The 26,598-nt window shown below is 50.2% G+C and overlaps 1 protein-coding gene across 16 annotated transcripts in view; it reads left to right on the top strand.

The window, feature by feature from the left end:
• The window catches only part of KTN1 (kinectin 1), a 467,921-nt gene that overhangs the window by 340,976 nt on the left and 100,347 nt on the right, over positions 1 to 26,598 (top strand). For all 16 annotated transcript variants that reach the window (XM_086937462.1, XM_086937458.1, XM_086937457.1 and 13 more), the window contains 2 exons: positions 10,077 to 10,166; positions 17,098 to 17,178. In XM_086937462.1, the coding sequence (XP_086793588.1) occupies positions 10,077 to 10,166; positions 17,098 to 17,178 (171 nt within the window). The remainder of the gene's footprint in view (positions 1 to 10,076; positions 10,167 to 17,097; positions 17,179 to 26,598) is intronic.

The following is a 26,598-nucleotide window of genomic DNA, read 5'->3' as shown; positions in this document are numbered from 1 at the left end:
ATGCCAAGTGGGCCACGCCCCTTGAATTCCGTCTCTTTCCCCCACAACATGTGAGCCGTGTTTGTGAATCCACAACCTTCCCTTTGAAGGCACGCCCTCTATTTCTCTGAAAACGGTCATCTTTTCGGTCTCACAACTTGTTTCTGAGCAATTTCTCCTCCAATGCCAAGTGGGCCACGCCCCTTGAATTCCGTCTCTTTACCCCACAACCTGTGAGCCGTGTTTGTGAATCCACAACCTTCCCTTTGAAGGCACGCCCTCTATTTCTCTGAAAACGGTCATCTTTTCGGTCTCACAACTTGTTTCCTGGACTCGCCCCCGGCCTGTCTCCGTCTCCGGGAATTATTTTTACTGTCGAGGTATGTGGAAGTTTCTATGGTTTTCTGTGACGCGAGGTTCTTTTGGAGCGCTTCCGAGGGAGCCATGCATGCCCTCACCCTCACTCACCCTCAACCCCTCACCCACCCTCAACCCCTCACCCACCCTCAACCCCTCACCCTCAAACCCTCAATCTCACTCATCCTCACTCACCCTCAACCCCTCACCCTCACTCACCCTCAACCCCTCACCCTCAACCCCTCACCCTCACTCACCCTCAACCCCTCACCCTCACTCACCCTCACCCTCACTCACCCTCACCCTCACTCACCCTCAACCCCTCACCCTCAACCCCTCACCCTCACTCACCCTCAACCCCTCACCCTCACTCACCCTCAACCCCTCACCCTCACTCACCCTCAACCCCTCACCCTCACCCTCACCCTCTCACCCTCACTCACCCTCAACCCCTCACCCTCACTCACCCTCACCCTCACTCACCCTCACCCTCACTCACCCTCACCCTCAACCCCTCACCCTCACTCACCCTCAACCCCTCACCCTCACCCTCAACCCCTCACCCTCACTCACCCTCAACCCCTCACCCTCACTCACCCTCAACCCCTCACCCTCACTCACCCTCAACCCCTCACCCACCCTCACTCTCACTCATCCTCACTCACCCTCAACCCCTCACCCTCACTCACCCTCAACCTCACTCACCCTCAACCCCTCACCCTCACTCACCCTCAACCCCTCACCCACCCTCACTCACCCTCAACCCCTCACCCTCAACCCCTCACCCTCACTCACCCTCACTCACCCTCACCCTCACTCACCCTCAACCCCTCACCCTCACTCACCCTCAACCCCTCACCCACCCTCAACCCCTCACCCTCACTCACCCTCACCCACCCTCACCCACCCTCACCCTCACTCACCCTCACTCACCCTCACTCACCCTCAACCCCCCACCCTCACTCACCCTCACTCACCCTCACTCACCCTCACCCTCACTCACCCTCAACCCCTCACCCTCACTCACCCTCAACCCCTCACCCTCACCCTCAACCCCTCACCCTCACCCTCACTCACCCTCAACCCCTCACCCTCACCCTCACTCACCCTCAACCCCTCACCCTCAATCCCTCACTCACTCATCCTGACTCACCCTCAACCCCTCACCCTCACCCTCACTCACCCTCACCCACCCTCAACCCCTCACCCTCACCCTCAACCCCTCACCCTCACTCACCCTCAACCCCTCACCCTCACTCACCCTCACTCACACTCACCCTCACCCTCACTCACCCTCACTCACCCTTACTCACCCTCACCCTCACTCACCCTCACCCACCCTCAACACCTCATCCTCACTCACCCTCACTCACCCTCACCCTCAACCCCTCACCCTCACTCACCCTCAACCCCTCACCCTCACTCACCCTCAACCCCGCACCCTCACTCACCCTCACCCACCCTCACCCTCACTCACCCTCAACCCCTCACCCTCACTCACCCTCACTCACCCTCACCCTCACTCACTCACCCTCACTCACCCTCACTCACTCACCCTCCCTCACTCACTCACTCACCCTCACTCACCCTCACTCACCCTCACTCACTCACCCTCACTCACTCACCCTCACTCACTCACCCTCACTCACCCTCACTCACCCTCACTCACTCACCCTCACTCACCCTCACTCACCCTCACCCACCCTCACCCACCCTCACTCACCCTCAACCCCTCACCCACCCTCAACCCCTCCCCCTCACTCACCCTCACCCTCACTCACCCTCACCCTCACTCACCCTCACTCAGCGCAACCACAGCATCTTCACTAAATATATTTAATAAACTTTAAGCTATTGGCAATATAAAATAAAATCCATTTTATTTACGTATTAATTATTAATTTTTTTTTAAAGCCATTGATTTTTTTTATATCAATACATATAAGTCACATATAAGTCCCTTTAATACAAAACATGTTGCTTTACAAATGCTAGAGGTGTCACATTTACAAAAATTATAACTATTGGCTTTGTAAAGAAGAAAGCTATTAATTTAGCTATTTAGAAAAAACAACACATAAATAAAAAACAAAAAAATAAATAACACCTGTAGCTCAAACTTTACTACTGCGAGACCTATTGCATTTCCAATGCTTGTTTCTTGTGCTGGTGGAACTGCCACTGTGCTAAAGTAACTTATTGTGCAGCCCTGCCTGTTTGCCCCTCAACTTGTGTCACAGTGTTCTCCAACGGCATGTTCGCTTGCCCCCTGTTCTGGCAATCTCCGGGCTAGAAACGATTGCCTGTAAACCCCTTTGCTGCGGGACTCCTGTTGGAAGTAGCAGTGGGCTTCTCAAGGTGCTGTGGTTGAGCACTCTTCCCTCTAAAACCTGCAAATCAGAGCGGGGTGAGTGCTGGGGATTGTTTCCATCAGCGCATGGGGAGTTCTTTTGGATTTCCTGTAAACTGCGTGCTTTGCCGCATCCTGGGTGTTCTGCAGTGGGCTTCTAAGGAGTTATGGTCGAGCACTCTTCACTGTAAAACCTGCAAGTCTGAGCGGGGTGGCTGGCTGTCTTGGGCCGGCTAAAAGTCATGCGCACTTTGCATGCTCTCCACCGGACTGCTGTCATGGTGGCAGCAGCGTTGTATTTGGCTTAGGGGAGCCTGTGTCCTTCCTGTTTCTTCCGGACTCCGAGTCAGAAAGAGAAGTGGAGGGACCACGGAGGCAAGACGCGTTTTTACAAATATTATGTACACCCCCTGCCACCTCCACCACCCCCGTTCCCTACCAGCTGCCACTGATCTGACCTACGCCCTCCCCTTCTGTTTTACCCTGCCGCACCTTCCCCTACCTTCAGCACAGCTGACGCTGGGCCATCTGGCTGTCTTTTGACAGGAAGTGCAGGCCCTTTTGGCCAAAGGGGCCATATAAACTGTTTTGTACTTGAAAGTAGGGACTCTATATTTCTCCTGCTACTTCCATGTACGGAGGACGAAAACATTTGTCCCATTTTTGATCTATGCCCTCTCATTGCCTTCCTGCGAAAGGACAAATTCAAGATGCTCACACTAGCACAGGTCCTGTCTGGCCCAGACCCCAGAGAATGGATGGTGGCGTTGGACCTGCAAGACATTTCCGTACACCTGTACCGCAGTCCTACAGATGGTACCAGCTTCACAGTGTGCCAGGAACATTTTCAGTTTGTAGTACTTCCATCTGGCCTCTCCAGCAGCCCTTGGATGTTCACAAAAGTGATTGCGGTGGGTGTAGTACACTTTCAGATGTCAGGGGCAGCAGTCTTCCACTACAACTGGCTGATGGAGGCAGGTTTGCCACAGGCAGTTGTCAACCACTTCCAGGCGATGATGATACTCCTAACATTTTTTGTGTACACTGTCAACTTGCTTAATTAACCAATAACTCCTTTGCAGTTGCTCCCATCTGAGTAATTCAGGCTATGGTACATGTTTATGCCTTTCCTCTGAGTGAGAAGTCCAGGTCATTCAGGCCTTGATCCCGATGCTGCTGCCTCAGCCCTGTATTTGAGTTCAGATTACTCTCAAGTACCTGGAATTGTTGGCCTCCTGCATTCCACTGGCCAAACGTACTAGTTGGCACATGCAGGCTCTGCCGTGCGATCTCAAATCCCAGTAGACCCAGCGGAAGGGAAATCAGTTGGATTGTGACCAGATTTCAGAGGGGACTGCAGAAGATATGAAGTGGTGGCTACTAGACAGCGATTGGGCAAGTGGGAGACCTCTCTCCTTGCCTCATCTAGAGCAGATGTTAGTCACAAATGCATCACTACTGGGTTGGGGAGGCCATCTGGGAGCAGTGACAAACAGAGGCCTCTGGCAATGACTCAACTCCAAATCAGTTTGTTGGAGTTGATGGCAATTTGCTTGGCGTTGAAGGCCTTCCTGCCAACCATCGGAGGAAGGCTGATGGAGGTACTCACGGATGACACCACCGCCATGTGGTACTTAAAGAAGTAGGGCAGGGTCTCGTCCCCTTTGTCACGAGGCTCTGTGCCTCTGGAATTGGCTGTCAAGGAATTTCTCTTAGTAAACCACGTGGTAGGATCTCTAAATGCCAGGATGTACAAAATCAGTCTTCGCCATTTAGCAGATCACGAATGGTGGTTGCATCCGGAGTTGGCTCAGGGAGTCTTCCAGCAATTGGTAGAACCCTGGTTTGCCACCGCCAAGAACGCTCAATGTCCGCGATTTTGCGTGTTGGAGTTTCTAAGATAGCTGTCTCGCAAAGTCACTTTCCACATAGAGTGGAGCACTAGATGACTTACTGTATGCCTTCCCACCACTATCTCTCCTGCCCGAAGTTCTGAAGAAGATCAGGAACTACAGGCCTGAGTCATTCTAGTGACACCAGATTGGGCCAGGAGAGGGTGGTTCCCCAGAACCCCTGGGCTTGAGCATCTGTCCTCAAATCAAGCTGCCGTGTTGAGGAGGATCTTCTGTCAAAGCAGCCGGGAGGAGTGCTGCTCCTTGTTCTGCACAATTCAATCCCCATGCTTGGAAATTGAGTGGTGGCCATTGAGCTCATTCGTTCTCCCTTAGGAGGCCGTTAATGATCTTGACAGCGAGGCGTCAATCCAGCAAATCCATGTATACTAGTCACCGGTACAAATTTGTGGCTTGGTGCAACACCTGAGAAAGTGGCTCACTGCATGCAAAGTTGTCTGGAGTTTAGTTGTTTATTTTGTCAGATGTGCATATGGCTGGTTCCTGTCCCAGGAGGCATGGTGGAGCAAAGAAATTATATGTTAGAATGCGACCAAGAGTCCTTACCACAGGGTAACATTAAATTGGGCCTTTCCCCATCACTTTTTTGGGTACCTTGTATTCCAAATGAGGCTAAATTACAACCAAAATGGCTTGATGACATCAGCACTATCAATGATTCAGTCATATGAGAAATGTCCACTGACCCCCTTTATTGACGTCAACTGTCAAAGACTCTGTCACACTAGTCTTCTTGAATTTGTTGACACCAATAATACCTTAATCATCGATTTCTCAGTCGACCGCCTCACTGGCAGACTTTGTGTCTGCTTATCATTGACTCCGTTGTGAAAGTGCCCACTTTATCAGTTATTTCCTCATCGACTACGCCCTTGTCCTTGACAATTCACCAACCTTGACAATATAGTGTTAGTCAATGTTTTTGCAGATCAATATTTCAACCCTGGTTTGCCACTGCCAAGAACGCTCAATGTCCGCGATTTTGCGTGTTGGAGTTTCTAAGATAGCTGTCTCGCAAAGTCACTTTCCACATAGAGTGGAGCACTAGATGACTTACTGTATGCCTTCCCACCACTATCTCTCCTGCCCGAAGTTCTGAAGAAGATCAGGAACTACAGGCCTGAGTCATTCTAGTGACACCAGATTGGGCCAGGAGAGGGTGGTTCCCCAGAACCCCTGGGCTTGAGCATCTGTCCTCAAATCAAGCTGCCGTGTTGAGGAGGATCTTCTGTCAAAGCAGCCGGGAGGAGTGCTGCTCCTTGTTCTGCACAATTCAATCCCCATGCTTGGAAATTGAGTGGTGGCCATTGAGCTCATTCGTTCTCCCTTAGGAGGCCGTTAATGATCTTGACAGCGAGGCGTCAATCCAGCAAATCCATGTATACTAGTCACCGGTACAAATTTGTGGCTTGGTGCAACACCTGAGAAAGTGGCTCACTGCATGCAAAGTTGTCTGGAGTTTAGTTGTTTATTTTGTCTATGGTCCTGCAAGGACCCGCTTTGGGCACTGTTAAAGGCTACTTTTAGGCCCTTTTAGCTTTTTTGCGGTTCACGGACCAGTCCTGTTTATTTTGATGCCCTGTTGTGATAGATTATTGCAAGGTTTTCTACATTAATTTCTGACAAAGCCCTTTATAATGCCACAATATCATTTGAACTTAGCTCTCACTTTTTTTGATGAGCTCCCCTTTGGAGTCACTACACAGTTGTCCCTTGAGACTTTTGACATTGAAAAAGGTCTTTCTCATTGTCATAACACTCCTTATCATGTCTTGCACGATATCACCAGCATTCCTGTGCTCTACCTCATTCCTCTAAGGAGAAGCACCACCATTTGGATCCTAAGACGGCACCAAGCTTTTCTATTGATTGCACCAAAGAATACTGGGTGGACGATCAGTTCTTTGTGGGTTTCTCTGGGTAAAGGCAAGGCAGTGCAAAAACTGGCCATCACCCCATGGATTGTTCTCTGCAGAAAGATGTTTTACTGCTTTATCATGTGGCTAGACATTTGCCAAGAGACTACGTGGGTTTCTGTTCATATGTTTTTGAAGCACTACTGCCTTGACACACAGGTCCATTGATAGGAGCATTTTGCCTGCTGTGTCCTGCTGGATCTTTTGGTCTGAGCCAGTTCTTAGACCCACAACCTCGGGCAGGTACTTCCATGGTATCTGTACACACAGTGAGGCATCTGTGGTTAGAGGTATCCATCAGAAGAACAAGTCACTTACTTTCTCTAACAATCTTTCTGGTAGATTATCTAACAGCAGATTCCACACCTATCTTCCCACTTCCATGTTCTATGAACTGGACTCTTTTTTGATCTGTAAATGTCAACATTTAAAATGTTGCACACTGATCATGCCAATCTGTCAGTAGGCTCTACGTCTGAAGATATGCAACTAACGTCCATGTGTACTGATGGCGTTTTTATGCGGCTCCAATCATCACATCTGAAGCGGAATGACATCAACAACTGCTCTGAGTTTTAGGATCCAGTCTGACGCTTAGCTAATAGTCACATGATGAGAATTCAGCGATTAGGTAGTGTTCACAAGAAAGATTGTTACTGAAGGTAAGTACTTTGTTCTTTACTAGCTCCATCCCGACTACTAGGTGAAGGATTTTCAAGACTGGCGCCTATTCCCTGCAAAGACTCTGAAAAAGAGGGAGATGCAAGGGAAGCCGCCATTCAGTAGATGTCTTAGTGGGGCGTCATCCCCCTTCAGCCTCTTAAAAGTCGAATAAGCATGCCTTATTGGATGTTATTAAAAGCAAGAGGCATCTTGAAGTAGCATCCTCTCTGAAGCTCTGCCCTCCGCTTCTATGGAGCCTCCCCAATGTCTCTAAAATGCAGGGTAAACATCACAGGCATCCAGTGGATTCCAAAGCAAAGAAGAATATGTAAAAATATGTAAAAAAAAGATGGGTGGAATACTCCAGTTAATCTCAGCCACTGGGCATTTCTAGGGGGCCACATCCTAGTCCATTGTTTTTTGACACACCAAGCCACCTCGGGTTAGAACTAGCCATATGCAAATCCGCTTCAGTGCTGCTTCAATAGAAACAGTCCAGCCAGAATAGTCCAGCCAGGTCCTATCTGAACAGTAACACAAGACTGTTTTAAACCTATGTAGGCCGCTTCAGTCTGATGCAACTTTTTTCCAGATGCACTGTGAACACAGGACCCTTGTCAGGGCATACCTATCGTACTTAAGATGCCGCAATGAAGAATACAAAAAAGTTATTGATAGAATGGTTAACTTAATCTGAGCTAGTATTGATGGAATGCTTGAATTATTCTCAGCCACTGGTAAGTACTTTAGCCACATCCCACTACATCTTTTTTTTATGCTCACGTGCCATCTCTGATTAGACCCAGTGAAAACCAGCCTTAGTCCTTGTCGAGTGGGTTAAGTACAGCCTAAACTTCTAAGCCAGGGACTTTCTAAACCAGAACATAAGCTCGCCAAGAGTGGTTTCGGCCTATTTGGGTCTCTTCAGTCAGGTTTGGTTCCAGTGGCACAGTGAGCACAGGTCTCTTGTCTGCTCATAAACATCACACTTAGGTCCAAATAGGTTGAAACCAGTCTGGGGCTGATTGTGTACTCTTTTATAGGGGACCTGGCTTGGTAGTTTGATCTGGACTGTTCCAGTTGGAGCATGATCAAGACAGATGTGCATATGGCTGGTTCCTGTCCCAGGAGGCATGGTGGAGCAAAGAAATTATATGTTAGAATGCGACCAAGAGTCCTTACCACAGGGTAACATTAAATTGGGCCTTTCCCCATCACTTTTTTGGGTACCTTGTATTCCAAATGAGGCTAAATTACAACCAAAATGGCTTGATGACATCAGCACTATCAATGATTCAGTCATATGAGAAATGTCCACTGACCCCCTTTATTGACGTCAACTGTCAAAGACTCTGTCACACTAGTCTTCTTGAATTTGTTGACACCAATAATACCTTAATCATCGATTTCTCAGTCGACCGCCTCACTGGCAGACTTTGTGTCTGCTTATCATTGACTCCGTTGTGAAAGTGCCCACTTTATCAGTTATTTCCTCATCGACTACGCCCTTGTCCTTGACAATTCACCAACCTTGACAATATAGTGTTAGTCAATGTTTTTGCAGATCAATATTTCAACCATAATATAGTGACGCACAACCCTAACTGCAGTTCTTTAGTGTTGGTATCTTCTTTAGTTTCACAAGTAGCCCTCACTCCTTCCCGATTCTGAGCTGCACCTTCATACTAATCCTTCACACTTGTGGTTGGAAATCTGAGCAGAGGTGGTGACTAGAAAGGTGGAGTTCAGAATACATTCACCTCATTGGCTGCAGTTTAGATGCTTTTCAAAGAAGTGACTATGTCGCTAATTAAAAAACATTATCAGGCATGTTAATGCTATTTTTTTGCTACACTAATTGACTACAAGGCTCCCTGCTCAACAACCGGAATTCTATTCAAGAATGTTAATCTATTAAATATACCAATGGTGGAGAGCTTTAGATTCAAGTAAGTTACTGTTTTCTCACAATTCTGATTTGGATTTCCTTTCAGTGTTGAGCTCATCTCACATTTTCTTGTGGAAGGTCACAATAATTTTTCATATGCTGGTGACGCACCAATCTCCTCTCTTACTCCCAGGTGCTTGTTGTTCATTTAGGTGTGTTTGTCACAGCAGTTTCTGGTAGTATTTTATTTTATGCTATTAATTGTCCTGCCTCCTTTCCAGATGGAACTATTATGTTTATACCAATGATAGATCTACTTCTACCAATTTTTTTTATGTTCATATCTGTGTTGTGCTCTGCTGCTTGTGTTCTGTCGTCCGCCACTGGTGCTACTTGAAATATACAAAATGCAGACAATTCTTTAAAGCAGATTAAATTTTTGTATCTCTTTACGAATATGTGGAAGGAACTAGTGCAAATCATTTTTACATTTAATGAATTACCTCTTCAAAACACTGTACAAATCAATCTAATCTGATGTTACTTATTATTGGAAGGATTGGCAGTGAATTTTCTCTTGGTGCCAACAATAAATTAGTGAGATTTTGGAGTGATATATTGAAGTTATTTACCTTATCCAATTTTTGGCTAAATAATGCCTACGAGCAATATGATCTCATGGTTAGGGTGGGGGGTTCATTATCACATCAAAAGAATATGTTCATAGCAATATGCCCATGTCTAGTTCTCTTAGTAGTGCTAGGTGTTGTTTTCATATTAAAGTAGATTGTGGCTTTTTTATGGCCTTCAAATCCATGATTTGAGAAGCACTTATTCAGTTAAGCATTTTTCTTCCTTGTTACTACTTTCCCAGTGATTTTTGGCTTAATATTGCTACACATTAATGTAATGAGTGATGAGTAGTACGAAAAATGTTGCATCGCTGTACCAAAAAAAAAATCTGTATATGAATTTTACTTTTCTATCCTTTAAATGTTTTTGACATTTAGGTGAGAGAGCAACAGATGCAGGTTATTGAGACGGAAACTAAAGAAACGTTGCAGAAACTCTTTCCACATGTGTCTGTTCCTTCCAACTTGGTAAGACTAGTCTGCGTCTCTATAGGTTGACTTTATTGTATTCTTCAAGATTATACATTTTATAATTTTGATTCCCCAGTGACCGGTTAGGTATGTACTTCCATTAACAGAAAGTTCACCCCCATAACTCTGTCCAAGGTTTGTAACTGGAGTTATTCAACTTCAGCTTAATATGAAGGTACATATTATTGCTACTTGTTGCTACAGTTAATATGAACCATTATTGTTCTCCCTATGGTATAACAAGAATGCTCAGGTGTCTCAGATTGCTTCTCAGGACTTTGTATTTGGAATCTTTTACAAATGCTTTCAGATAGATGTTTACATTCGTATTTGGAAAGGAATGAACAACTAGTTTGAGGCACCTGCTCAGAATCTTTGGTCTTGAGAGTTAAAACAACATCTTTTTGATGGATACATCTAACTGCAGATTCCTCACCTGTAGAACATCCCCCAGGCTTCAGACTGGATCCCAAAAATTCTAAAGCAATGACGTCACCTGTTGAGGGCGCTGGACTTCAGAGCAGGAAGTGACAATAGCTGATGCCACTAAGGCCCACCCCGAAGCAACAACGTCCGTTCCCTGTTTTTCTGCAGCTTCAACGCAGATCGGGAGCTTCACAACCTAAAGAATTTTCCTCACAGATCTCCAAATTATTATGCCGTACCAAAAACATCCCCTACCAAAAAGTCTGGGCTGAAACCCTTAAGGAACTGACATGGGCAGATGTCCATTACAGACCCCAATGCTGTCTGTTTGTGGTGTTTAGGGTGTGACAATGACTCGAAGCCCTGCTCCCTAGTGCCTCAGCATGCATCCAAGGGACATCAAGGAGAGGGAGGCCACATTTTAATGTCCAGAGCAAAGGGCAACCACACTGAAAGCGGTGCCGGCACCATTCTTGCTCTTCATCATCCATTCAGGCAGGCTATAGAGAAAACAACGGAAGGACAAGAAAGTTCCGGAGGAAAGTCTTCACTGATGTGCTCCATCTCCCACAGAACTTTCTCCTCAGAACAAGTGTGTCAACCTGATGCCAGTGGATCCTCCGTGCAGCCCTGCTCTTCTTATGGACTCTGCTGCAGACAGACCTCCATCATTACGGAACCCTCAGAGCCACCACCTCTACTTCCAGAGCCTCCAGAGCCGGTGTTCCTGCCCTTCTAGCAGATGCCCCATCGGAGCTAGTGCTTTCAACACACTGCTATGATCCTGCGCTCCGCTTCTTGACACTGCAACCTACGTCATGGAAGGCGCTGAGATTGCCACCACATCCTCCAGATACAGTGACTCAGGTCGACTTCGAGCCCAAGCACCATTACCGCAGAGAGGCCCAAAGGTTGCTGAAAGAGGCTTCCGGATCGCACCTCCACAAAATCTTTAGGCAGGATTCTAGCGCTGTGGAGTAACTTTCCTGTCTGTAGATCCTCTTGATTTTTCTTGGATATTTCCCCAGAGCTAGGTATCAAATGCCCCCCTGGACCACCAATGCCTGTGTAGTGTCACAGCAAAAGGTTATGTTAAAATCTGAACAAGACTTGCAGCTTCCATTAGCTAAGATGAAAACTAATGTCCTTACAGAGATCCTCTGACCCTCATTGATCTCCTTGGAGCCTCTTCTCCCCTTTAATGTGGCTCTGCTAGATCCTGTCTTAGCAGGATGAGAGAGGCCCTCCTCTACGCTGGCAGTCATTAAACTCATGGTCTGCCTTGATCGCTCCACCCCTGGCGATCCAGCTTTCCTCTCCACACAACCTTTAACTGAGAGCCTAGTAATTCAAGCTCAACATGGTGGTGGTTTTCCTGCAGCTCCTACCAACAGAATCAAAACGCCTGGCAGCTCGGGCAAGAACTTTCCTGTACTCAGTATGGCCTTAAATCCCTCAGTACCAACTGCCTCCTGTCTGCTACAAGCCTGCCCAAGTGATTGACCCTGCTGACATGAAGAAACTTTTCCAAAAACTTATCACAGATGGCCAGAATGCTTGTCTGTACATAATTAATTCTGAGCAAGACACTGCAGACTCGGTCTACCAAGCCATGGGCACCTCCATTTCAGTACGTTGTCATGCTTGGCTCAAAATGTCCAACATCTTATTAAATGTCTAAGCCAATTTTATGGACTTCCTTTTCGACGGGGTACACCTGTTTGGAAACAATGGCGACTCAATGCTGGAGCGGTTCAAGGCTTGTAAAGCCACAGCCAGATCCCTAAGCCTTCAGTTCCTGCTGCCAACCAAAAACTACCGGTCTTTTCTTCACTTCCATGGCTTCGGAAGAGGTCTCTTCCAGCGTACCCCGGAAGATTCAACTAGTGCTTCAGCAATAGCCTAACCCCTTCATCTGTCAATACAGAGGCTGCAGTAGAGGAAAGGGCTGTGGATCCACCTTGCAACCTTCTTCCTCCTCCCCCGAGCCTACAGGGAAGCAGGCCTGATTTGCTTCCCCAGTTTCACATGGAGCTTGTGTGAGTGCAGGTGTTCCACTTTCTTCCAGTCTGGAAGGCCATTTCTTCAGTCTAGTAGCTCCTTCAAATTATAGAAAGGGGCTACACCCTTCCCTTTCTTCATGGTATGCACCACTCCAACCTCCTCCTTCCTCTATGCCTCCCGACCATTCTTCATCAGGAGGTGGCAGCTTTCCTCAAAGGAGCGAAGGAGTTTGTACCAGAGACGGGAAAGAGCCAGGGTTGTTGTGCATGTTACTTCCTCAGTGTTCAAGTAGGACGGCGGTCATCTTCCTCAAAAAATAAAAAGTTCGAGATGATGGCTCTAGTTTCAGTTCTACTGGCATTGGAGCTTTGAGACTGGAAGGCGTCCCTGGACCTGCAGGATCCATACTTTCACATCCCTATCCTGCGATCTCATCAGAAAAGCTTGTCAATTGTGGTGAGTTCTACGCACAGCCAGTTTCCAGTACTACCCTTTGCCCTGACATCAGCACCTTGAGTCTTCGGAAAGGTGATGGCAGTGGTAGCTGCCCGTCTCAGACATATGAGCATCCTTATTTTCCCATATATGAACGACTGACTCTTCAAAGTAAGCTCGCCAAAAAGGATGATATGCCACTTGTAAATGACTGCATCTCTGCTGGTCAACCTGGGCTTTTTGATAAGCGTGCCTAGATTTCACCTGTGGCCCTCCTGACTACTACAGTTCATAGAGCTGGTACTGGACACCATTGCGTATTTATTTTCCATCCCAGAGAATGAGACATCCAGGAGATCATTCCTTCCTTCCAACAAGGTAGGAGAGACCCAGTCCCTAGAGTCCTGCATTTTCAAGGACTGCGGGTGTCATCTATCCTCCAAGTCACACATGTACGTTGACACATGAATGCCCTCCGTGGTACTGGTGCTTCTGCAGGAAGTGGCTCCAGTATGAGGGAGATCTGTTGGACTCCACCATGATCTCTCCCAGCGCTGCAGTGGAAGTTTCCTGGTAGGGAAAAGAGGCAGACCTAACTCACAAGATGTTATTCCCTCCCCTTTCAGTCATAACCACAGGAGTAAGGGATTTATTAACCATAGAGTGGGGAGCCCATTTGGAGGACCTGGAGTTTAGGGGTCTTTGATCTCCGGAAGAGCAGGTATTTCACATCAACCTGCTGGAACTTCGGGCGAACCGACTGGCGCTCAAGGTCTTCCTCCCCTCCAGCAGGCGCAGGTTGTTCCAGATCTTGACAAACAATACGATGGCAATGTAGTATATAACAAGCCGGAGTACGTTCACCTCTCCTTGCGTGGAGACGTTGAGATTGTGGTCCTGGACACATCGCCAAATGGTCTGGGTCACCTAACTGATCTCAATGTCAGAGCCGACGTTTGCCGAGTGGTGTCTCTACCAGAGGTATTCCAGGACATCCTTGCCCAGTGGGGCACTCCTCAGGTGGGCCTACTGACCTGCTCAGAAACTGCTTAGTGCCAGCATTTATACACCATGCAGTGTCTGCTGAGAGGACCTTTGGGGGCGTGTTTTAGCTGAGGTTGAACTTTCAGCTGCATTACTCATTTTCCCCATATCCTTGATTCCTTAAGTTCTAAGGAAAATTTGCCAAGACTTTCCCAAAGTTGTTATGATTGACCCAGTTTGGCTGAGGAGGGTGTTTTATATGCATCTTCTGTGCTTCTCCACATGTTTTTTGCTTCGCCTTCCACTCAGGCCAGACCTTCTCTCCCACTCAGGGGGATGGTCCTTCCCTCAATTGCTGCCACCTCCAATGCTTGGAGATTGAGACAACTGAACTCCCAGCTGCCACAGTAAGTGGTCAACGTCATTTTGCTTGTGTCATTCTTCCAATTAGTCTGTTTATTCCGGCACTTTGGACAACTTTGTTGCATGGGGTGCAGACAATGGTGTGGATCACTTGCTGCCAAATTATCTCATGAGCTGCAATTTGTGATTTCCCTTGCTCAGAGGGGATATGACATTGGCACTGTGAAGTATTTTCTTGCTGCCTAGTCTGCTGGATCAGCCATTCCTATTTAAATCTACTGTTGTCATGATTTATCTTAGACAAGACCTGCCTCTTTTCTCCAACTTCCTTTGAGGTTCCTCAATGGGCCTTGAATCTTATTCTTGCCATTTTAATTGGGACTCCATTTGAGCCCCTTTACAATTGCACTCTTCGAATATTAACCCTCAATGCTTTGGTTGCTATCACTTCAACTAGTAGGGTCAATAAGTTGCAAGGCCTTAGCTGTCGCCCTCCTTTCACTACCTTCTTTCCAGAAAAGGTGGTGAATAGAGGCTGCTTTTCTTCCTAAGGTGGTCACTACTTTCCATCTTGCCCAATCCATCATTCATCCAACCTTCTACCCTCCACCTTATCCTATGGAAGAGGAGGAATGGTTCCATCCGTTGGATCCTCAGCGGGCGATTAATTATCAAGGAATTCTGGTGGAATGACCAACTCTTTGTCAACTACTGCAGCAACAAAACGCAGTACAGAGGAGGACTCTGTGTGTATCATGCCCTGCTACGTTTTAGTCGAAAAGAGCCTCCTGAAGGAATCTGGGCCCATTCCACCGGGGCAAAGTCAATAACTTCTGCACTCTCTCAAGGGATCCCATTTGCAAACATCTGTAAGGCAGCAACATGGGCTTCCTAGCTAATCACTGCTATCTGCACGCAGAGGTGCGCAGAGATAGACCCCTTGAGAGGCCCTTCTTGCAGAATTTTCTTATCTGACTATCCATCAACTCTCATACGGGGCAGGGTACTGCTCAGTAATCCATTCTACAGGTGAGGACTCTGTAGCTAAAAGTATCAATCAGAAGAAAAAGATACACACCTGTGGCAACAATCTTACTGGTGGATACTCTGTCTACCTGCTTATTACTCACCCACCTGCCCGCTTCCCCATTTGATGGTTGGATTATAGGAACAGTTAATACAATCCCATGTTTAAATATTTAATAATGCATTATTGATGTCCCTCTTCTTTTTTGCCTCAAAGGCTTGGAGAAAATGGAGGAAAACTGACATCGATGCACGTGGGTGGGCGCTTTATGACATTGGTGTCATCGATTGAGGTCACTTCCATTGCTGACTGAGTGCAGTTCCCTCTACCCGCGACTTTGTTGCTTTGATGTTTTCTGGATCCAGTGTGACGTCTAGGGGTAGAAGTTCTACAGGTTAGGAAGCTGCAGGTAGATGGAGTATCCACCAGAAATATCGTTACTATAGGTATGCAAGTTTTTCTTCCCTTCCAGCATTCAGTTACCAGAATTGTAGAATGGATTTGAAGACAATGACACCATAGTACTGGGGGAAAAAGAGTGGGTTCTACTCTGATGTGTCTAAAAGTATGAGGATTCCTAATGTGGATCTTTTGTGACTCAGAACAAGACAGAAAACCATCTTACTTCGCCTCTGGGTTCTCCAAAGATGGCTTGCTTGTCAATGTCTTTTTTAGTGTTTGTCAGATAGAAATATGTATCTGGCAATTACAAGAATTGCCATAGAGATTCAAATCCCTGTGCGCTGTAGCTTTGGGGTGGACTTATAGTGCCGGTACCAGCATTTTCTTTGCTTTCTTTTTAATCTGTTAGTGTCTTCGTGTCATGATGTGCTTCAGTGTGGTTAGCATGATGAGTCGTGCTTTTATTAAGTGTTTGAAGGGTTTCTGTAAGGGACACATTCACATTTAAATTCAGACTTTTTAAATATATGGTACATTCAAAAAGGTCAGTCTCCTTTTGTGTCAAGAAGGCATTCAGTAGTTCTTGGTTGGCTTTTCCAAGACTGGGTAACAGTCGTCTGTCAGAATTCATCAATTAACCATAACAACTTGTATCATAATTGCCAAATAAATATTTTTTTGTGGCCCATGCACCAGAAGGGTGACTTTCTTTGCAACTGTAACCTGTGGGAGTCCGTGACATAGACTCATTCTGTGTAGTCTAACCTAGTATACAGTTCTGCAAACTTTGAGCTCATCCACCTGCAAGTGTTCGGTTAGTAGCCAAGTTAACCTGCTTCAGACTTTCATAGGCTGAATAATATGGCAGACTCAGCTATCCTTAAGCTCAAATAATGTTTAGAAGCTAATTGTATAAACCCAAGCTTGCATTTCATTGGCCCCATGATGAGCACTACTTTGATCAACTTAGCGATATGCCAGCAGCAGCTGGTACTGCCTCCTGCCCAAACGCCTTTTGTATTGCAGTCCTTCAAGAGCAGCTTTGCCAGCTTCACTCATTGACACCTTAGCTTTGAAGGAGAGAGATTTGCAGCAACCCTATTGGGCACTGAGTCAAGAGCTACAGGTCAAGTGGAAGACGAAAAGATATGGGATATCCATTGGAACTGACATCTAGTAGACTACCATGGTTTTCATGAATGTGCAGGGAAGAAAAATCCCAGTTTGTAGCACCGTATTATGACATTTTACACTATTACCATACTGCTTTTTATGTTTTCCCAACAGAAGCATGGTGATTGGCTGTTGGAGTTTGGCAAGTTGGTGAAAGGGTGTGTGAATGACTCTTCCTCTTCAGAAAGTGTTCCGGTGAGTGTATGCCTCAAACATTTTTCTCATTACAATGTTTGATTTTAATTACCAATTCACCACTTTATTCTTTACAGCAACTAGAAATAAAGTAGACATTTAAAATCGTGTTATTGCTAGTCTTGTATAGAAATGTGCAACTGTATTGTTGAGCCATTTGATGTCTAAGATTTGTCCCCGAATTTCTTTTACTTTTGCAAAGGCACTAGAAAACATTTGCACACATTGAGCAAATTCATTGAAAAAACTAGTGTTTGCAATGCAATAGGTCTCCCATTTGCGAGATTTATAGCTATTGGGTTTGAAAATATAGAAGCGGGTGTTATGCTGCAACATAAAGCGCGGCACCAGTGTTGTAAATATGAAAGCGGGTGCCATGCTGAAATATAAAGCGCGGCGCCCATGCAGAAAAAAGTTATACGCATGGCGGTCCGGGAAGCGGGCCCCATGCTAAATAAAAAAGATAATAAAAGCGGGCGCTGTGCTAAAATATTAAGCCTGGCGTTCGTGTTAATATAGAAGTCGGCGTTGTGCTGAAACCTAGAGTGCGGCACCCAGGGGCGGGACTGGAATGAGGAGCAGACAGTCAAGCGGAGAGGCGAAAAGCAGGCGCCATGTTGCAACATAAAGTGCAGCACCTGTGCTCGTAAAAAATGGGCGTCCTGCTGAAACCTAAAGCAGGCACCATTGCCGACTGTGTGTTGAATGATTTGGGCAAGTCTTGTATAACAAAGTAAATGTGCATACTTCACGTTTGAACGAAGAGCATAAAGTGTGGCTTAAAACCGCGGTGCTTTCAAAAATATATATTATGGCGTGAGCAGCATTAATTGTGCAGCCGTTATTCTTAAAGCAAAAAACATAAACTAAGATAAAGTGCAATCCACACTGCTTAAAAAACAAACAAGTGGTTGCAGGAGAGCATGTTGTGTGTGCAATAGGAGAAAGTTATTTAACAAAATAGTGCTCGCAGACTGTAAATAAAACATACCGAGTTACAACACACGTAAGGGAGGCAGTCCTCCTGAAAGATTACAAATGGAGAAAAGGAGGTATTAAGGAGGGACTACTAAACCTATTCATGAATCAAAAGCCAACATTTACAAAAGGACAGTAACAGGAGCTAATTGAAAAGATGGGCAGAAAATGAGCGGAGCTTCAAGTCCATACCCGAATACAGCATGTCTCGAAGAGACCGCGCAAGCGCTGCCAAGGCGAGACCTAAAAATGTTCCTATGTCATTTAAGAAGTTAAAGAATCTAAATTGTTCAACCATTGGTCTGGGCTCTAAAGGCTAACCTCATAAGTGTTCCCATAATGGATACATCACCCATCCTTTCTTCGCATTTCCATCTAGTGGAGAAACTTTTATGGCAGGTGGTAAATTAGAAAAAAAAATTCAGCCCCAATATTTTGATCACCGTAATTAATCCTGCATGCTTGAGAACTGCCCTACATAAAGAACCACTTGGGCTCTTTCTAAGAAGTTTATTTTCTGTTCATCGATTCAACTAGGCTTAGATTATCCTCCACTTTTTTCGAATTGTCAGAAGTTCATAATAGTTTTTACTCTGTAGATTCTACCCCCTAGTGCACATAAATTTACTTAGGGCAGCAACTTATGACTTCAGGGGTTCTGTCTGTTGTTATTGCTACTGATAGTAATCATATTAAGGGTATAAATTGTGGCACCTAGAAGTGTTTCCTCAGGATGTCTTTTTCACAAAAACTTGTTACTGGCATGTATTATTGTATGAGTTCCTGCATCTGAAAGAGACACATCTGAAAGAAACAGGTTAGTATTAGATTCCTTACCTTAGAATATCCCCAGGCATCAGTCTGGATCCGGAAACTTTTGCGTAGCAGTACCCCTGTGCGTCGGTAGGCGTCGTCTGCAGGCGTCCCCTGCGGCTCCGCGTCCGTCGTCGTGCGCCGTGATGACGTCGCTGGAGTATATAGACGCCGCCTCCGCGCGCTGACGTCAGTTCTTCTTTTTTCCGCGCCAGTAAGCGCAGATCCGAAGAGCAGTACTCCGGTCTTTTGACCAAGTTTTGTAAACTTCTTTATACTTTTTGGTGCCGGTAGGATGCCCGGTTTCAAGAATTGTGACGGTTGTGACCGCACGATGTCGGTCACGGACCATCACCGACTCTGCCTCCGGTGCCTGGGCCCCGACCACGACTTGGACGCCTGCGTCGATTGCCGGGCCTTGACAAATAAGGCTAGGCGGGACCGGTCCCGCAAGCTGCTCGAGCTCCGGGTGTCGGCCCCGCGTCGAGAGCGGTCCCGGTCCGGCCGGAGGTCCAGGGAGCGTTCGAGGGAGCGGTCGCGGAGCCGTGCCGAGCGCTCCGGAAGTCGTCACCATTCGTCTGGTTCCTCAGGTAGGAAGCACAAGAAGTCGGGGCGTCGTCATCGTACCTCCGACTCCCCCCGACGCTCCGCGATAGTCGCCGGCGCGGCCTGCTCCATACCCTCCGGTCCCTGGGCTAGGCGCGACGCCCGAGGAGATTGAGGCGTTCCTCATGGCCATGAGGGCGCTCACTCCTCCGACGGGGCCTACGGCGCCTTCGGGCCCAGTGCTACCGTCCGGGGGCCCTAGCGGTTCGGGTGTCCCTGCCTCGACGCCATCGGGTGCTCCGGCCCCGGTGCCGCCGACGGCTCCGACCCCGGCGCCGCAGGGGCCTTCGGGGTCGACGCCGGCTGGTCTACCGGCCTCTCCGGCGCCGATTCCATCGGGGTTACCCCCGACGCCGTCCCCGCGCGGCGCCGGCTCCGGACGGCGTCGTCCCCATGCCCTCCCCGAATCCGGACGCGGAGTCGGGCCGGCGTCGCTCGACGCCAATGGGGCCTGTGAACCCCGAGGAGCCGGTCTACATTGTTGACTCCGAATATGGAGATGATGTAGAGTACGGAGAGGGTTGGGAGGGGTCTGAGGACCCTCTGTCACGTGAGTGTCAGTACGACGTGGACTGGACAGGTGATTTGGGTGATGCCAGTGGTCTGGACGACTCTCCTAACCCTGGCTTTGTCTCGCCTCCTACCGTGGCATCGGAGGAGGGGGCTGCTTATTCAGTGGTGTTGATGAGGGCTGCCAAGGCCTTACACCTTGAGCTTCCCGTCGCGGCCGTGAGGCCTAACATCCTCACTGAGGTCTTCAAACCGCAGTCATGCCCACAGGAGCCACTGCTGCCGTTTAACGAAGCCTTGTCGGACGTTCTTTTGGGCACGTGGTCCAGGCCCTCTTCAGGTTCGCCTGTTGATAGGAACGTGGCCAGACGCCACCGTCGGTGCCCGGACGACCCCAAGTTCCTGTCCACCCATCCCACCCCTGAGAGTCTGGTGATCCAGGCCTCGACTTCCCAGACCGCATTCCCGTTGGCCCCGCCCGACCGGGAATCTAAGAGGTACGACCAGTATGGCAAGAAGGTCTTCTCGTCCCTGAGTTTGGGACTGCGGTCTTGCAACACCGCTTGCCTCTTGGGCCGCTATACCCACTCTGTGTGGGATACAGTCGCGGAACTGCTGCCAGAATGCCCCATGGAGGTGCGGGCGAAGCTCGGCAAGGCCGTGGCTGAGGGCCGAGACGCAGCAAAATATTCCATACGGTGTGGTCTTGATACGACCGACTCGCTGGGCAGAGCGATGTCCGCGACGGTGGCGATTCGTCGCCACGCCTGGCTGAGATCCGCCAACTTTTCGGCAGATGTCCAGAATGCCTTGATGGACATGCCGTTTGATGGCTGTCGCCTGTTTGGTGACAAGGTGAACCACGCGCTGGAGCGCTTCAAGGACTCCAAGGTCACGGCCAAGTCCTTGGGTCTCTCGACCCAGCGCCAGCAAACGGGTTTGTTTAGCTCCTTTCGTGGCCAAGGAAGGGGCGTCCCCACACGTGCTGCCAGCCACGCGCCGCAACAATCTTATCAACGCGGTGGCGGCCGTGGAAACCGCCGTGGAGGCGGTCGGGGTCAACAGCGGGGTCAGGCCACACCTCCCCCCGCAGCATCAGCCTCCAAATCCTCCTAGTCCGTGCTTTCAGGCCCATGTGACGCCAGTGGGTGGCAGGGTTCGCCATCACCACGCCCGCTGGCGCGCAATCGCATCGGACAGGTGGGTGCTGCAACTCGTCCGAAGGGGCTACTCCCTCCCCTTCGAGACCAATCCTCCAGCCATGCCACCGCAGAACCACCGTGTGTCGGGGGACCACTTGACACTTCTGCAGGAGGATGTTACGGCCCTATTGGCCAAGGGGGCCATCGAGCGCGTTCCTGGGCCAGAAGTAGGGAGTGGTTGCTATTCCCACTACTTTCTGGTGCCCAAGAAGGACAAAGGGGGCCTACGTCCTATCTTGGATCTACGGAACGTAAACGGCTTCCTCCGGAAGGAGAAGTTCAAGATGTTGACATTAGCTCAGGTCTTGGCTGCTCTAGACCCGCAAGACTGGATGGTAGTGTTGGACTTGCAGGATGCGTATTTTCACATCCCCGTCCTGCCGGCCCACCGGCGTTACCTGCGGATCACGGTAGGCCAGGAGCACTTTCAGTTTATCGTGCTCCCCTTCGGCCTTACAAGCGCCCCACGGGTGTTCACAAAGGTGATGGCGGTGGTCGCAGCCCATCTGCGCAGGTTAGGGGTTTCAGTCTTCCCCTACCTAGATGACTGGTTGTTGAAGGTGGGCTCGCCCCAGACAGTCGTCCACCACCTTCAGATGACGGCAGACCTCTTGCACGAGCTGGGGTTCTCCATCAATGTGCCGAAATCACACCTGTGTCCCTCTCAAAAGCTCCTTTTCATCGGAGCGGTTCTGGACTCGGCGCAGTTTCGGGTTTATCCTCCGGAAGGCGGGTCCGGGATATACAGGCTTTGATTCCCATCTTTCAGCCGCTATCCCGGGTTTCGGTCAGGTTGACGCTGCGGCTGCTGGGGCTGATGGCTTCCTGCATCCTTCTGGTGCATCACGCCCGGTGGCGGATGCGGGCTCTGCAGTGGGACCTGAAGTTTCAGTGGGCCCAGCATCAGGGCAACTTGTCCGACCACGTCTTGATCTCGGAGGGCACTGCGTGACAACTGCAGTGGTGACTTACGGACCGCGATTGGGTCAGAGGCAGATCCCTCTCCCTTCCCCAACCGGAGCACGTTGTCGTGACGGACGCGTCCCTCCAGGGCTGGGGAGGCCACTTGGGAGAGGCGGAGATCAGAGGCATCTGGTCTCCGGCGGAGTCCCGGCTCCATATAAACCTGTTGGAGCTACGGGCGATTCGTCTAGCACTGAAGGCATTCCTCCCCTTTGTCAACGGGAGTGTAGTGCAAGTGTTCACGGACAACACCACCGCCATGTGGTACTGCAACAAGCAGGGCGGGGTGGGGTCGTGGACCCTTTGCCAGGAGGCTCTGCGTCTCTGGCAATGGCTGGAACGTCAGGGCGTGACTCTGACGGTTCAACACCTGGCAGGTTCTCTGAACGCCAGGGCGGACAAACTCAGCCGTCGGTGCTCGATGGATCACGAATGGCGTCTGAACTCGGACGTGGCGCAAGGCCTCTTTCTGCAATGGGGAGAGCCTTGGTTAGATCTATTCGCCACAGAAGAGAAGGCGCAATGTCATCAGTTCTGCGCGTTGGAGTTTCCAAGACGGCACTCGCACGGCGACGCCTTTCGGCGCGAGTGGAGTTGCGGTCTGTTATACGCCTTTCCGCCTATACCACTTCTGCCCAGAGTGCTGAAGAAGATCAGGCGCGACCGGGCCCAAGTTATCCTTGTGGCTCCGGACTGGGCTCGAAGGTACTGGTATCCCGAGCTACTCAGCATGTCAGTCGGTCCCCCGATCCGCCTGCCCCTTCAGGAGGACCTTCTGTCGCAGCAGCAGGGGACGGTCCTCCACCCGAACCTGTCCAGTCTCCACCTCCATGCTTGGAGATTGAGCGGCGACAGTTGAGGCCATTTGACTTGCCTCCTGAAGTCTGTGATGTGATTCTGGCAGCCAGGCGTCCCTCCACAAAGTCGGTATACGCTTGTCGGTGGAACAGATTTGTGGCATGGTGCACAGCAAAGGCTGTGGACCCTCTTTCTGCCCCTCTTTCCGAGGTTCTTCTTTTTCTTCTCTCTCTTGCCCAGCAGGGCTCTGCTCTGGGCACTATCAAGGGCTACCTTTCGGCCCTTTCAGCCTTTCTAAGGCTTCCTGATCAGCCTTCTTTGTTCAAGTCCCCTGTTGTAACGAGATTCTTGAAGGGCATCACACACATGTATCCGCCTGTTTCGTTTGTGATGCCTCAGTGGGACTTGAACCTAGTTCTGACCTTCTTGATGTGTGCTCCCTTTGAGCCACTTCATTCCTGTCCTCTCCGTCTCCTGACTTTAAAGACGGCTTTCCTGGTTGCCATCACCTCTGCCAGGAGAGTGAGTGAGCTCCAGGCTCTTTCTGTCAAACCTCCCTTCCTGTCCATTCATCCAGACAAGGTGGTTCTGAGAACTAGACCTTCTTTCCTGCCCAAAGTTGTCTCTGCTTTTCACATCGGGCAGTCCATCACCCTCCCTTCCTTCTTTCCGCCTCCGCATCCTTCAAAGGATGAAGAGCGGCTCCATCCTCTGGACCCAAAACGTGCGCTTTCATTTTATATGGATCGCACACGCCAGTTCCGGGTGGATGACCAACTGTTTGTTGGCTACGTGGGTGCGAAGAAGGGACGGTCGGTCCATAAACGGACCATCTCTCGATGGGTCGTTCTCTGCATCAAAGCATGCTACTCTTTGGCTCGGAAGGAGCCTCCTGTTGGGCTGAGGGCCCATTCCACTCGGGCCACGGCGGCTACTACTGCCCTGGGCCGGGGCGTCCCCTTGCAGGACATTTGCCAGGCGGCTACGTGGGCCTCGCTGCACACCTTTGCGAGGCACTACTGCCTAGACAGTCAAGTCCGGAGGGATGGCTTCTTTGGCCGTTCGGTCCTCCAGGACTTTCTGGTGTAGGATTGTATTGGTTCGCAGACCCACCACCGGGGTTGGTATTGCTGGGGTATCTATTCTAAGGTAAGGCATCTAATACTAACCAGTTTCTTTCAGATGAACAAGTTACTTACCTTCGGTAACGATATATCTGTAAGAAACAGTAGTTGGTATTAGATTCCTTACCGCCCCGCCCGTCCTCACCGTTCTGCGAACTGATACCTAGGGTTAAGGACATCCCTTTCAGGGCCCTAGTTTCAAATGGCACCAGTGTTGGTTCTCATATGGCTCTGCGTGTTCTGGCGCGGAAAAGCTGTGCACAAAGAACTGACGTCAGCGCGCGGAGGCGGCGTCTATATACTCCAGTGACGTCATCACGGCGCACAACGCCGACGACGGACGCGGAGCCGCAGGGGACGCCTGCAGACGACGCCTACCGACGCGCAGGGGTACTGCTACGCAAAAGTTTCCGGATCCAGACTGACGCCTGGGGATATTCTAAGGTAAGGAATCTAATACTAACTACTGTTTCTTACAGATATATCGTTACCGAAGGTAAGTAACTTGTCCGTTAGTGATAGATTCCTTACCTTAGAATATCCCCAGGCGTCAGTCTGGATCCGGAAAGTTTTGCGTAGCAGTACCCTTGCGCGTCGGTAGGCGTCGTCTGCGGCTCCGCGTCCGTCGTCGGCGTCGTGGGCGCCGTGATGACGTCGTCGGAGTACTTCAACGCCGCCTCCGCGTGCTGACGTCAGTTCTTCTTTTTTCCGCGCCAGCCAGCGCAGATCTGGAAAGAGCAGTTCCCTAGTCACTTTTTGACTAACCTTGTGATCTTTTTGATCCCTTTTCGAAGTCTTTACGACTCCGACGGTGCCGTTAGGGATGCCCAGCTTCAAGCATTGCGACGAGTGCGACCGTACCATGTCGGTCACGGATCCCCACCGCCTGTGCCTGATGTGTTTGGGCGTCGACCATGACGACAAGGCCTGCTCCGACTGTCGGGCCCTGTCGAGGAAGGCCAGGCGGGAGCGGTCCCGCAGGCGACTCGAGATCTGCCAGTCGGCCCCGCGCCGTGTGAGGTCCCGGTCCCGGTCCCACGGTAGGTCGAGGGACAGGTCGCGGGGACGGAGCCGTCACAGCTCCGGGAGTCGGCGCCACTCCTCTGGGTCCAAGTCGTCAGGTAAGAAACACAAGAAGTCGAAGAGACATCATCGCTCTTCTGACTCCCCCCGACGCTCGCGTGACGCGGCCGGGGGTTCGGGTGACACCGCCCACACGGCTCCTCGGGAGTCGCGGGCGCCGCGTTCGCCTCCATACCCCCCGGTCCCTGGGCTGAACGCGACGCCGGAGGAGATTGAGCGTTTCCTCATGGCCATGAGGTCCCTTTCTTCTCCGACGGGTTCCACGGCGCCTTCGGGCCCAGCGAACCCGTCTGGGGGCCCTAGTGGGTCGGGGGCTACGACCCCGACGCCGTCGGGTGCTTCGGCCTCGACGCCGCCGGCGCCTTCGGGCTCGGCGCCGCAGGGCTCCATGATCCCGACACCGCCGGCGCCCTCGGGCCCGGCGCCACAGGGTGCAGCGGTCCCGGCGTCATCGGCGCCTTCGGGCTCGCAGGGCTCCGCTGGGCCCTCCTCGGGCGATGGATCGTCACCGGTGGACCTTACGATACCCCCCCCCCCCCCCGGCGTCGGTCCGTTTGGTGTCCCCTCCGGCGTCGGCCTCGGCCGGCGCCGTCCCCGATGCCTCCTCTCAATCGGTTCCGACGTCGGGACGACGCCTATCGGCGCCGCTCTCGACGCCGGTCGGAGACTTTCATCTCTATGAACCGTCCTCATTCGCTTATGACTCTGAATATCAGGAGATGGGGGAAGAGGAGTATTGGGAGGGGTCTGAACTCCCTCTGACAAGGGAATGTCAGTCTACCATGGACTGGACAGGAGATCTTGGGGAGGCCAGTGGCCTGGAGACCTCTCCAGAAACTGGATTCGTCTCTCCTCCTACCGTGGCTTCGGAGGAGGGTGCAACTTATGGTGTGGCGTTGATGAGGGCTGCCAAGGCCTTGAGCTCCCCGTTGCGGCCGTGAGGACTAACCTCCTCACTGAGGTCCTTAAGCCGCAGTCATGCTCCGCGGAGCCTCTGCTGCCGTTTAATGAGGCCTTGATGGACGTTCTTTTGGGCACTTGGTCCAGGCCCGCTACAGGTTCGCCTGTAGATAGGAACGTGGCCAGACGCCACCGCCCGGCTCCGGGCGACCCCAGTTTCCTGTCCACCCACCCCACCCCTGAGAGTCTGGTTATCCAGGCCTCTAACTCCCAGACCGCATTCCCGACGGCTCCACCCGATCGGGAATCCAAGAGGTACGAGGCCTACGGCAAGAAAGTGTTCTCGTCCCTTAGCCTGGGACTGCGGTCCTCCAACACCGCATGCCTCTTGGGCCGTTACACCCACTCTCTGTGGGAAACAGTGGCGGAAGTGCTGCCAGAGT

This window comes from Lissotriton vulgaris, chromosome 9 (genome assembly GCF_964263255.1).
Source record: "Lissotriton vulgaris chromosome 9, aLisVul1.2, whole genome shotgun sequence".
Lineage (NCBI taxonomy): Eukaryota > Metazoa > Chordata > Amphibia > Caudata > Salamandridae > Lissotriton > Lissotriton vulgaris.
The sequence above is the reverse complement of the archived record's forward strand: the minus strand, read 5'-3'. Positions and strand labels throughout refer to the sequence as shown.